At 47.6% G+C, this 13934-nt stretch overlaps 1 protein-coding gene across 1 annotated transcript in view; it reads left to right on the forward strand.

The window, feature by feature from the left end:
• efl1 (elongation factor like GTPase 1) overlaps positions 1-13934 on the forward strand; it is a 405088-nt gene that overhangs the window by 328436 nt on the left and 62718 nt on the right. Inside the window, exon 18 of the mRNA XM_038813286.1 lies at positions 8691-9718. Within this exon, the coding sequence (XP_038669214.1) occupies positions 8691-9718 (1028 nt within the window). The remainder of the gene's footprint in view (positions 1-8690; positions 9719-13934) is intronic.

Genomic DNA, 13934 nt, shown 5'->3' on the forward strand with positions numbered 1-13934 from the left:
CTCCCTAACCTAATTGAAGCAAACTCAATTCGGGGAACATCTATTTTTTAATTAATTTACGGGATGTGGGTGTCTCTGGTTAGGCCAGCATTTATTGCCCTTCAGAAGGTGAGGTGAGTTACCATCTTGAACCACTGTAGTCTCGGAGGTATAGGTACACCCACTGTGCTGTTAGGGAGGGAGTTTCAGGATTTTATATATAATCTTTATTCATGTCACAAGTAGGCTTACATTTTTTTTAAATAATTTTTTTTGAGATTTTCACAAAATATCAAAAACAGAAAATATCAACAAGAAAACAGTATTAACAACAAAAAAGAAAAAAACACCAAAAAAATCCCCAAAACCAACCCCCCTGCCCCCCGTAACTACAAAACGAAGAAATAGATTAGCACCCGGCATATTCAACAAACACATGTACAGATTTCTCCCCTCCACCGAAACAACCCTCCCCCCCGGGTTGCTGCTGCTGCCGGCCTATTTTCCTACCGTTCTGCCAGGAAGTCCAGGAAAGGCTGCCACCGCCTAAAAAACCCCTGTACTGATCCCCTCAGGGCAAATTTCACCCCCTCCAATTTGATGAACCGCGCCATATCATTGATCCAGGCCTCCACGCTTGGGGGCCTCGCATCCTTCCACTGAAGCAAAATCCTCCGCCAGGCTACTAGGGACGCAAAGGCCAGAACACCGGCCTCTTTCGCCTCCTACACTCCCGGCTCCACTGCTACCCCAAATATCACGAGCCCCCAGCCTGGCTCGACCCTGGATCCTACCACCCTCGACACCGTGTTTGCCACCCCCTTCCAAAATACCCCCAGCGCTGGGCATGCCCAGAACATATGGGCATGGTTCGCTGGGCTCCCCGAGCACCTAGCACACCTGTCGTCGCCCCCGAAGAACCTGCTCATCCTCGTCCCGGTCATATGAGCCCTATGTAGCACCTTGAACTGTATGAGGCCAAGCCTCGCACAAGAAGAGGAGGAATTCACCCATTCCAGGGCATCCGCCCACGTCCCCTCCTCAATCTCCTCACCCAGCTCCTCTTCCCATTTACCCTTCAGCTCCTCCTCCGAGGCCTCATCTACCTCCTGCATTACGTGGTACACGTCCAAAATCCTCCCTCCTCCAACCCATACCCCCGAGAGCATCCTGTCCCGTACCCCACGTGGGGGCAGCAAGGGGAACCCCTCCACTTGCTGCCTGGCAAACGCCCTAACCTGCATGTACCTAACCATGTTCCCCGGGGGGAGTCCAAACTTCCCTTCTAACTTACCCAAGCTCACAAACCTCCCATCTACAAACAGGTCCCCCAACCTCCTAATACCTACCCTGTGCCAGCTAAGAAACCCGCCATCAATGCTCCCTGGAACAAACCGGTGGTTCCCCCCTATCCGGGACTCCGTCGAGCTCCCCACCTCCCCCCATGCCGTCTCCATTGCCCCCAAATTTTGAGGGTAGCCGCCACCACCGAGCTCGTGGTATACCTCGTTGGAGGGAGCGGCAACGGTGCCGTTACCAGCGCCTCCAGGCTCGTGTCCACACAGGATGCCATCTCCATCCTCTTCCATGCTGCCCCTTCCCCGTCCATTACACACTTACGCACCATCGCTGCGTTGGCAGCCCAATAGTACCCACAGAGGTTGGGCAACGCCAGCCCCCCCCCCCATCCCTGCCCCGCTCCAAAAACACCCTTCTCACCCTCAGAGTCCCATGCGCCCATACAAATCCCGTAATACTCCTGTTGACCCTCCTAAAAAAGGCCTTCGGGATAAGGATGGGGAGGCACTGGAACAGGAACAAAAACCTCGGGAGCACCGTCATCTTGACTGACTGCACCCTGCCCGCCAGCGACAGCGGCAACATGCCCCAACTTTTAAACTCCTCCTCCATTTGCTCCCCCAGCCTTGTGAGCTTAAGTTTGTGTAAGGCCCCCCAGCTCCTAGCCACCTGGATTCCCAGGTACCTAAAGCTCCTCCCTGCCCTTTTTAGTGGGAGCCTACCAATCCCCTCCTCCTGATCCCCCGGGTGCACGACAAACAACTCACTCTTACCCAGGTTGAGCCTGTCCAAAAAGCGCCCCCGCCCCCCCCCCCCCCCCCCCCCCCCCCCCCCCCCTCCCCCAACCGGGGGTTCAGACCGGTACAATTCCCCATAAATGTCCCTGAAGACCCCATTAATGTCTACCCCCCTTCGCACCACATTTCCTCTCCTATCCTTCACGCCACCAATCTCCCTGGCCGCGTCCCGCTTACGGAGCTGATGCACCAGCATCCTACTCGCCTTCTCCCCATATTCGTACACCGCTCCCTGTGCCTTCCTCCACTGAGCTTCCGCCTTTCTGGTGGTCAGTAAATCGAACTTGGCCTGAAGATTACGCCGCTCCCCCATCAATCCCTCCTCCAAGTAGGCTTACATTAACACTGCAATAAAGTTGCTGTGAAAATCCCCAGGTCGCCACACTCCGGCGCCTGTTCGGGTGCATTGAGGGAGAATTCACAATGTCCAATTCACCTAACAGCACATCTTTCGAGACTTGTGGAAGGAAACCAGAGCACCTGAAGGAAACCCACGCAGACACAGGGAGAACGTACAGACTCCGCATAGACAGTGACTCAAGCAGGAATCTAACCCGGCACCCTAGTGAAGGAACAGCGATGTATTTCAAGTCCGGGTGGTGAGTGACAAATTGCGGTGATGGGGATGTGCTGAGTAGTTGCACATCAGGTGGCTCTCCCCCTAAGAACCCGAAAATAGGCTCTTTTACTGAAAATAGCCCACGAATACAGGGTAAAAGATTCGGCGCACCCTAACTTACAACAATGTGAACGAACATACCGAACACCAGCAACTCCAGAGGCCGCAAAGAGACCAGAAATGCGAAAAGCCAAGAGAAGCAAGTGGCCGAGCGTAGGGGCGAACACCTTGCTCTTAGTTCTTCCAGAGGCACTAGGCATGGATGCCCGCTGTCCCCACTGCTGTTCGCCCTAACGATCGAACCACTAGCAATCATGCTCAGGGTGGCAAAGCATTGGAAGGGGATCCGGAGAAGAGACAGAGAGCACAGAACCTCGCTTTATGCGGTGACCTCTACATCTTGAACCCGCAAAGCAACATGGAGCGAATCATGGCGCTCTTGAAAGAGGTTGAAACCTTCTCAGGCTACAAGCTCAACTTGCGCAAAAGTGAGATCTTCCCGGTGAACCAGCGAGAGGGAAGGGCAAAGCTGGAGGGACTGCAATTCGAACAGGCCCGACACAATTTACACTACCTGGGGACCAAATCTCCCATGACTGGACAAGCATCCAGAAGTGGAACCTGACCAGCTTGGTGCAGGAAGTAAAAAAGCACCTATAGAGGTGGGACACTCTCCCACTCCCTGCCAGAGAGACTGCAGATGATCCAAGATGAGCGTACTGCCCAGGTTCCTTTTCCCGTTCAGATCCACACCGATCGACATTCCCAAGGCCTTCTTCAACTCAGTGCAAAAAGCGATCATGTCGTTTGTGTGTGGGGGGGGGGGGGGGGGGGGGGGGGGGTAGAATCCTAGGATCTCCCAAAAAGTCCTGCAGCAAACGAGAAGCATGGGGGCCTAGCCATCCCAAATCACTGGACAGCAGCCGCGGAAAGGGTAAAGGGAGGAGTCGGAAGCTGAATGGGTGAGAATGGAGGAGGGCTCCTGTACGGGGTCCTCCCTCTGGGCACTGATCACGCAACGCCCCCATCCCCACCGACCAAACACACAACGAGACCAGTGGTGATAACCACACTCCGGTCATAGAACCAACTGCAACAGCACTTTGGACTAACCAAATGTCCATTAAGACCCCCATCTGCAACAGCCACATGTTCGCACCAGCCAAAATGGATGCCACCTTCAAAAGGTGGAGAGAGGATGGGGGAACGTTGACAGTTCGGGACTTCTACACAGACAACAGACTGACAACACTAGAGGAAGTAACAGAGAAGTTCCAGCTGACAGGGGGAAATGAGCTAAGATACATGTCGGTCAAAAACATACCCATGACCACCCTATAAATCGCTGTTCGAAGACCTACTGGATGCAGACACCTTAGGGAGGGGGAACAGCGGCAAACTATATGGGCGACTACTGGGAAGAGCATCACTGGACGAGACAAGGGAAAAGTGGGAGGAAGACCTAGGGTTTTAATTAGGGTGGGGACTCTGGAACAAAGCAATGCACAGGGTCAACTCCACCTCCACACGTGCAAGGCTAGCCTAATGTAGCTGAAAGTGATACACAGAGCTCACTTAACCAGAACTTAAATGAGCAGGTTCTTCCGGAGGTGGAGGACAAATCCGAACGGTGCCATGGAGGCCTAGCCAACCATGGCCACATATTCTGGTCTTGCCGCAGACTAGTCGGGCACTGGACAGCCTTCTTTGAGGCAATGTCCAAGGTGGTGGGGATGAGGTTGGAGCTATACTCGAGAGTGGCAGTCTTCAGGGTATAAGAACAGCCAGATCTCTTTATGGGGAGGAGGGCCAACACCCTTGCCTTTGCCTCCCTAATCTAGCCAGAGAATCCTGCTCAGCTGGTGATCAGCAGCCCATCCAAAGCTACAGACCGGCTGTCCGCCATGTTGGAATTTCTCCAGATGGAGAAAATTAAATTTGTTATCCGAGGGTTGGAAGAGAGCATCCACAAAACGTGGGAGCCATTCACCCAGTTGTTCCAGACCTGTTTATAGCCAATAAGCCAGAGGGAGGGACGGGGAAGCCGCAATAAAACAACTGACACAAACAAAAGAAGGGGGGGGGGGGGGGACCCAACCATGCCCAACCATGCCCAACACATAATAAGGTGCATGGCGTCACGCCAACCCAACAGGAACAGGGTAAAAGACCCGACGAGGGAAGAGGGTGCATCAGATGACGAGAAGGGGAAGGGAGTCTGGAAAAATGGGGGAGAGAGGAAGCAGGGATCCAACTATTTTTTTTGGTATATGTTCACGCTCAACTTTGCTGTGTATAATATGAAAAACCCTTAATAAAAACATATTTTTAAAAGTGTGGTGAGTGACTCGGACGGGAACTTCCAGGTGGTGGGTGTCACAATATCCACTCATGTATATAATGAGATGCAGACAGGCAGTGATTGACACACAGGATAACCAATGAACACACACGACACAGAACAACCAATCACCAGACAGGACACCACCACTATAAAGCCCACGGGGCATTAAGACTCTCCCTCTCTCACAGGACACAGCTACTGAGATAGTTAGAGTGCACAAGCCAGTGAGCATCATCTCCATGTGGTAGAGAGCTCGTCTGGTCAAGCCAGTAGGAGGTTATCAGTTAGGTTAATAGATTGTCAACCCACAGCAGATTATGTGCAGCAATCAGCAAGTTCAATAAAACAGTGTTAGACCATCTCCTGTGTCGGAAGTCTGTTTCTAGTTTCACTGCAACCAGTTGCAGTCAACATTGAACTAACTCACTTAACACATCAGTGGGGTTCCCAGGTATCTGCTGCTCTTGTCCTTCTAGATGGTAATGGTCATGGGTTTGGAAGGTGGTGTGTAAGGAACCTCGGTGAAGTACTGCAGTAAATCTTGGTACACACGGCTGCCACTGATCGTCAGTGGTGGAGGATTTGAATGTTTGTGGAAGGGGCAGCAATCAAGCAGGCTGCTTTGTCCTAGATGGTGTCAAGCATCTTGAGGATTGTTAGAGCTGCACTCATCCAGGCAAGTGGAGAGTATTCCATTACACTCCTGACTTGTTCCTTGTAGATGGACAGGCTTTGGGGGGTCAGGAGGTAAGTTATTCACCATAGGATTCCTAGTCTTTGACCTGCCCTGGTAGCCACAGTATTAATATGGCTAGTCTAGTGCAGTTCCTGATCATTAGTAATCCCCAGGATGTTGATTATGGTGGATTCAGCGATGGTTAGAACCTCTCTTGCAGGAGATGGTCATTGCCTTGTATGGTACAAATGTAACTTACCACTTGTCAGCCCAAGCCTAGATATTGTCCAGGTCTTGCTGCATTTGCACATGTTCTGCTTCATTATCTGAGGAGTCCTGAATGGTGTTGGACAATGTGCAGTCATCTGCGAACATCCCTACTTCTGACCTTATGTTGGAAGGGAGGTCATTGATGAAGCAGCTGAAGGTGGCTGGGCCAAAGACACTATCCTGAGGAACTCCTGCAGTGAGGTCCTGGAGCTGCGTTGATTGGCTTCCAATCACCACAATCATCTTCCTTTGTGCCAGGTATGACTCGAACCAGTGGAGAATTTTCCCCTGATTTCCATTGACCAGTTTGACTCTAGTTTAGCTACGCCTCCTTGATGCCATACTCGGTCAAATGATGCCCTGATATCAAGGGCAGTCACTCTCACTCACCTCTGGCATTCAGCTGTTTTGTCCATGTTTGAACCAAGGCTGTCATGTGGGCAGGAGCTGAGTGACCCTGACAAAACCTAAACTGAGTGTCCATGAGCAGGTTATTGCTGAGTAAGTGCTGCTTCATAGCACTAAGAATGACTCCTTCCATCACGTTGCTGATGATGGAGAGTAGACTGATAGGGCGGTAATTGGTTGGGTTGGATTTGTCCTGTTTCTTGTGTACAGGACACACCTGAGCAATTTTCCACATTGCCGGGTAGATGCCAGTGTTATAGCTGTACTAGAATAGCTTAGCTAGGGGTCCGGCAAGCTCTGGAGCACAAGTCTTCAGTACTATTGCCAGAATATTATCAGTGCCCATAGACTTTGTAATATCCAGGGCCTTCAGTCATTTCTCGGTATCACGTGGAGTGAATCGTTTTCGCTGAAGACTGACATCTGTGATTTTTTTAAAAATCTTTTTATTCTCCTTATTTTCAACATTGTCATCAATAAACAACCAAAGAAAAAACAAACCAAAACAAATACAAGAACAATCCCCCCCCCCTGCGCCCCCCCCCCCCCCCCCCCCCCCCCCCCGCTCAATATACAGACCAAAACTTTTTCAAGTTCCACAAACATCACCTCAGTCACCTTTTCTGCCGTGAACAGTGTGGCCCCACCCAGCGACACTGCCTCCGCCATCCTTCCAGTTTCCGAGCCGACCCTTCCACTCGACAGCGAACCTTCATTCACCCCCTTCTTCACGGCAGCTTTCCTTTGAGTTTTGAACATCTTTCTTTCTTATGTCTTGTTGCACTTATTGAACAAAAAATTGCCCCTGGGACCGGGCATTAAATTCTAAAAAATCAAGCCTCGAGCAGGAGCCCTCCAACATGCGATCTCCTCCATCATGCCGCCACTGGAAGTCTCGACTGGCATCTGTGATGCTGGGAACCTCTGGAGGAGACCGAAATGGATCATCCACTTGGCACTTCTGATTGAAGATTGTTGCAAATGCCTCAGCCTTGTCTTTTGCACATATGTGCTGGGCTCCTCCATCATTGAGGATGGGGTATTTGTGGAGCCTACTCCTCCAGTGAGTTGTTCAATTGTCCACCACCATTCACAGCTGGATGTGGCAAGAGCTTAGAAGTATTGCATTTGTTGTGGAATCGCTTAGCTCTGACTATTACTTGCTGCTTAAGCTGTTTGGCACACAAGTAGTCCTGTATTGTAGCTTCACCAATTTGACATCTCATTTTTCAGTATGCCTGATGTTGCTCTTGGCATGCACTCCTACGCTCTTCATTGAACCAGGGTTGATCCCTGGCTTGGTGGTAATGGTAGAGTGGGGTAGATGCCAGGCCATGGGGTTGCAGATTGCGGCTGAGTACAGTTCTGCTGCTGTTGCTGATGCCACAGCATCTCATGGATGCTCAGCTTTGAGTTGCTAGATATGTTCAAAGTCTATCACATTTAGCACAGTGGTAGTGCTAGACAGCACGGAGGAGGCTTTATCATCTTAAACTTCAAATAAAAATACAGCTAAGTTTACACTTCTCTAAAAAGTGAAGTTCCAGCTCTCTTGGACTATCTTTTAAAATGCTTTAACTGGGAATTAATCTAGTAGCCCTCCTCTGCACCCTTTCCAATCCCTCAATGTGGGAAAACCAAACTGAACGTATTCCAACTATAGCCTGACCAAGATCTTGTACAAAGACTAAATTGTTTAATCTTACACAGTACTATAAATGTATTCCAACACCCCATCCACACTGGATATCGCTTTACAGCAATGGTCAAGAACCATTAAAGATCCATGTACTAAAATGCCCAGATCATTTTCTCTCTCTGCACCTTCTTAATTTTCTTGTCCCTCAATGGTGATGTTTGTTGAGTATTGACCCTGTCCACATGCATAACACTGCACTTTTTCAAATCAACATAATTTGCCAATCACAAGCTCAATCCCCCAGTACATTAAATCCATTTGAAGCAATCAAGCGCCATCTCATCAACTACAGTCTTAAAACGTGCATGGATGTTAACATCATCTGCAAATTTGCCCCCATACTTACATCCAGGTCATTAATAAAAGTAGCAAAAAGCAACGGTGTCAACACCAATCCCTGGTGGCCCGTTTCCATACAAATCTAAAATCCTCTATAACTGCTTTCCGTCCACACCCTTCCAGACAGTTTTCAATCGAGCTCAATTGTTACAACGGAAGGCTTTTTTCTCAGGAAGAAACCTCTTGCATGGTACCTTGTCAAAGGCAATGGTCAGTTTGTTCAACATTACATAATATGAGCATTTTCTTTCTTGTTGCAGGTTTGCAAAGGTTGAAATCAGTTCATCAGAACCAATTGTTCCATTCAGGGAAACAATCATTCGACCACCAAAGGTGGACATGGTAAATGAAGATATAGGCACACAGCAAAAGATTGCTGTCATTCACCAAAAGAAGGAGGACCATAATAAATATCCTGACGGTGTACTTGTGGATTCAGATGGACTTGTGACCTTGAATACACCCAATAAGTTGTCCACTCTCAGTGTGAGAGCCATGCCACTTCCTGAAGCAGTGACACAGCTACTTGAAGAAAACAGTGATCTGATCCGTACAATAGAACAGTTCAATCTATCTGTAAAAGAGGGCCGGGAAGCTCTAGAGATCACTCTGACAACTCTTGAGGCTGTCCAAAAGTTTAAGCAAAAGTTGGAGGAGAATTTTGTAGGCCGGAAATGGAGAAATGCAGTGAACCAAATTTCATCATTTGGACCACGCCGTTGTGGTCCGAATATTTTACTAAATAGATTAGAAAGTTATCATCGGCCATCCATGTGGCAGTGTCTTGACAGAACCGGATTGGACTTGAGCACATACAAAGACTTTGACAACAGTATAGTTAGTGGATTTCAGTTGGCCACCCTTGCAGGTCCTGTGTGTGAAGAACCTCTTATGGGTGTTTGCTTCATTTTAGAAAAATGGGACATGAATAAAGTACAGCAATTTGTTCAAACACACAATCAGTCTTCCACTGAGGAACAAACAACAAAGACTCAGGATTTACAGCAGCAGGTAACCTCAAATGAAAATACCCTTTCCGAATTGGAGCCTATATTCGAAAGCCCAGCAGGACAACGTGGCCAGGTTCAGGGCAATCTGACTCCAGCTGAGAGCATGGCAGATGGCAACTGTAACTCTGAGTTGGTACTTACAGATTGCTATGGTCCTTTCTCAGGCCAGCTCATTGCCACGATGAAGGAAACTTGTCGTTATGCGTTCCAGGCACGGCCTCAGCGGCTAATGGCAGCAATGTACACATGTGAGATTATGGCAACTGCGGAAGTATTAGGTAAGAATTGTGGTAAACCGTAATCTCTATGTTAAATGTAACTCTTTCTGAAGAAAACTTGTCCACTGATGAAAATAGCATGTGTGAATCCTTGCCAAGAGTTTGATGTTTTTGCATCATAGTTGACATCTCTTTTTACTTTAAACCCATCAATAGCAACCCGAAGTATTGATGACATAAAGCACCTACGGTTATGTCTAGTTATACTGGAGGCAGTCATGTACCAAGCTTGAGTTACCTTTTTGTTGTTATTTTTAGAAGAATTATTTTTCTTCCATCCCTGCCTCAGCCTATCCGCTGATGAAACCCACAATCCGTGCTTCTGCTGCTTCTAGATTTAACTAGTCAGCTGGCCTTCCATTGTCCATGCACCAAAGACTTGCATTTCAAATTCCTATCCTTGTGTCCAAAACCCTCCAAAATCTTGCATCTTTATATCCTCATAACAATGCTTAACAACCCTCCCAAATCTCTGGGTTTCTCCAGTTCTAGCTTCTGCAACTTCCATCATTGGCGACTGTGTCTCCAGCCATCTGACCCTTACAATTCTCTCCCTGAACTTCTTTGGTCCTTAACCTCCCTTACCTTTCTTAAGACCAGCTTAAAACCCTCCTCTAACCAAGTGTTTGGTCACCTATCTTAATGTCTTTTTCATTTGCTCAATGTAAATATTTGTCCGAATATGTTAAAAAGCGAGTTTTTGATTTGAAATTTTAACTTCACTTGATCACTTCATCTAAATTTATAATTGTGCTGAAGTCTATTATAGTAGTCTGGATTATGATCTTGGATATTGATTCAAAAATAGTAAAGTAAATATTCAGCAGTAAGATCTTCAGTGGAATGGTCATGCCATAAACATGTAGTCCAGATCTGGTTTAGTCCAGATCTTTCAAGGTAATTGATAATTTGAGAGTTGATAACAGTTACAGTAACTTCAGAAAATAAAAATGTACGGGCAATAAGACAGTAGTTTACAAGTATGGGGGATAGGATGAACACGAGATTGAGAGATTAAGGACAGGAGTCATACATCTCAAAACCCAGATGGTTTCCTTCTTTCCACAACAAACTCTGGCAGATCTGATGTTTACATCAAATTTACAGTGTAGAAGGAGCACAGGGCTAAATCGCTGGCTTTTAAAGCAGACCAAAGCAGTCCAAGCACGGTTCAATTCCTGTACCAGCCTCCCCGAACAGACGCCGGAATGTGGCGACTAGGGGCTTTTCACAGTAACTTCATTTGAAGCCTACTTGTGACAATAAGCGATTTACATTTCATTTTTCATTTCATTTCATTTAGCCTTTGAAGTCTGCACCAGCCCTTGGAAAGAGCACACTATCTAATCCCACACCTCCACTCTATTCCCGTAACCCAGTTACCCCACCGGGTTGCTGTCCATTTTGGACAATTTAGAGTGACCAATCCACCTAACCTACACATTCTTGGACTGTGGGAGGAAACCGGAGTACCCAGAAGAAACCCACGCAGACACAGGGAGAACGTGCAGACTCCGCACAGACAGTGACCCAAGCCGGGAATCGAACCTGGGACCCTGGCGCTGTGAAGCATCAGTGCTAACCACTGGGCTACCCTGCCGCCAACATGTTGGTCATGTTGATTGAATAAGACGGAACAATGAAAGAAATATTCATTGCCAATATCATGAAACTGAGCATTGGTGAAGAACACTAAATTTGTTTCTTCAGGCAAGCTAGGAGCTGCAAAAGGATAGGAAGGAGGTGGATAAGAGTCACTCAGAATTAACAAGACAGCTTTGACAAGGAACAACCTCTGGCAAAAAAGAGAGTGCTTGTTTTTGTGAATCAATACGTTTTTTGCAACTTTAAAAATTGGTTTGCAGAGGCTATGGGCAGTGTAAAGTTAGATCAGGGTGGGTCAAACTCAGGGGTACAAAAACAATATATTTGCAGAACAGAAATTTGGAAATAAAATTCTGGTACAAGTAAAAATGACCATGAAGATTTTGGGTTATTGTACAACCCCAACCATTTCAGTAATGAATTTTAGTTAAGGAAACTGATCGCCCTTACGTGGTCTGGCCTACATGTGACTCTAATCTCACCCCAATATGACTGGCTCTTAACTGCCCTTTAAAGTGTCCGAGCAAACAATGCTGCAGTTCAAGCAAAAGCCCGCCACCATCTTTTCAAGTAAAATAGGGATGCCTTGCCAATGATGTCAACATCCTGTAAATGGATTGTTAATACAATAGCATGAGTGATTGAGCCTGTGGGGCTGAACTTTATGTGGAGGGGAGAAGCAGGGCATGGTCCCCAGGTTCCAGCATAAAAATCAGTAAACCCCACCTAAGCTTGATTGGCTCACCTTGAAGCAGGACTTGCAGCCCCATCCAAGAGGAAATCCCATCTCGTAAGAGCTGCTGGCCAATCAAATTGGGGAAATGTTCATCGATGGGAAGGTAGGAAGTCTGCTGAAGAAGAGAAGTCATGGAGTGGAGATGAAGATAGTCCCTTTTAAAGGGGAGGTGAAGGTCAGGATTGACAGGCCAGGGAAGAGGGGAATGTAGGGCAGTGAATTTTCAAACTTTTTCCGGGGACCCATTTTTACCAACCGGCCAACCTTCGGGACCCAACCCGGCCGGCCTTCACGGCCCACGGAGGCCAATCTTTGCGACCCACGCCAGCCGACCTTCGCAGCCTACGCCGGATGACCTGCGCAACCCACCATTTTCTCTTACCTTGTTTGCTGCTGACAAAAATGGAGGAAATGGTTTTGGGTCCCTTTGGCCCTCGTACACGCTACTCCAACAGAACTTATTGCAGGTGAAGCCTTCCGGTGTCAGAAAGTATGGGAACTCCATCTGTCCAAAGTTCTGCATTGTTTTCCTGTAAAATTTCATCAAATAACCCCCCCCCCCCAAACTTGTAAATAAAAATAAAATGAATAAAATAAATGAATAAAACCCCCCCGAACTTATAAAACAAAAAGCTACGACCATTTTTAAAAAATGCGGCTGCACTGCACATGCGTGCCAGACAATCGGCGCGCATGCGCGACGATGATCTAGCATGCATGCGCAGTGCGGCCACATTTATTTTACATGTTCGCAGCCATTTTGAAAGCCGCTTGCAGCCGGCGTTATTAACAACCGGCTGCTGTGACTGTTGCACGTAGATTTGCGCGATCGGGAGCACCGCAACGGACAGCTCCACGACCCTCCCGACACCCGCCCCCGATTTTGACAATGCCTGACATAGGGTGTAATATCTTGGACAAGTGCCTTGGAAGGTTACACAAACTGGAAACATCCCTTTCTTACATAGTCAAAAGGCTCTCCAACCTTTACTAGGTGGCCTAGACACTTGCGGGCGGCCTCCTCTGCCGTGGGTAAATCCCAAGGACAGAGGGGGTGGTCATTAATTGGCCACTTAATGTTTTGTTGTGAGGTAGGAATCTAGACAGGCTTTTGGGGGGTTATCTATTCTCTCAATGTCTGCTGCTTGAGCCTATAATTTCTTAAAATAATTTCTCTTTATTTACAGAAAGTATGTACACATTTGGACTCCATATGAGGTTCTCCTCCGCTCTCATCTCAGTCATGTGATCTAACAGCTTTATTACATCAGCATCATGTATGCTTCTGATGTTAATCCTTTACTCTCTCCCCCCCCCCCCCCCCCCCCCCCCCCCCCCCCCCTCATCCTATCATATTTACATCTTCCTATACCATCCTCCAAAGTCTTAGATTTCCCAGAGTAAGTCTCTCAGGTGACTTGACCAATTCCCTGATCTTGTCAAGGATATCCCGTACTCTCTTCTGTCAGTTGAGTGATCTTCTCCTGGGTGGCTGTCGAGCTTGCAAGTCTTTTTTCTTCTTCTTCAGGATCTGAGTAGCAAGCCCAAGTTTCTATTGGCTTTCTCTTCAAGGATATTAGGGCTCTGTTGTTTCTCATTCTGATGCCCCTAGCCTGTCCCAATCCCTTACAATCTTAGTTGGAGATTTTCTTTTCAAGGATTGCAATTTCCTTCGGTTGGTCTTGAATTCATACTCTCTCCCAGGCTTCAACACTGATAATTCACGTTCTCCATGCTGTGATTAAATTTCCAAGTCTGATTGCTTCTCTGTTCTTCCTTATGCTCTTTATCTTCTCCTGGTCATTCATGGTGATATTGGGTTTGAGTTTTTGTGTTTGAAATGAAAGCTGCATTTTCAATCTCCTACTCATTTGT

Source organism: Scyliorhinus canicula, chromosome 12 (assembly GCF_902713615.1).
Source record: "Scyliorhinus canicula chromosome 12, sScyCan1.1, whole genome shotgun sequence".
Taxonomy (NCBI): Eukaryota; Metazoa; Chordata; class Chondrichthyes; order Carcharhiniformes; family Scyliorhinidae; genus Scyliorhinus; species Scyliorhinus canicula.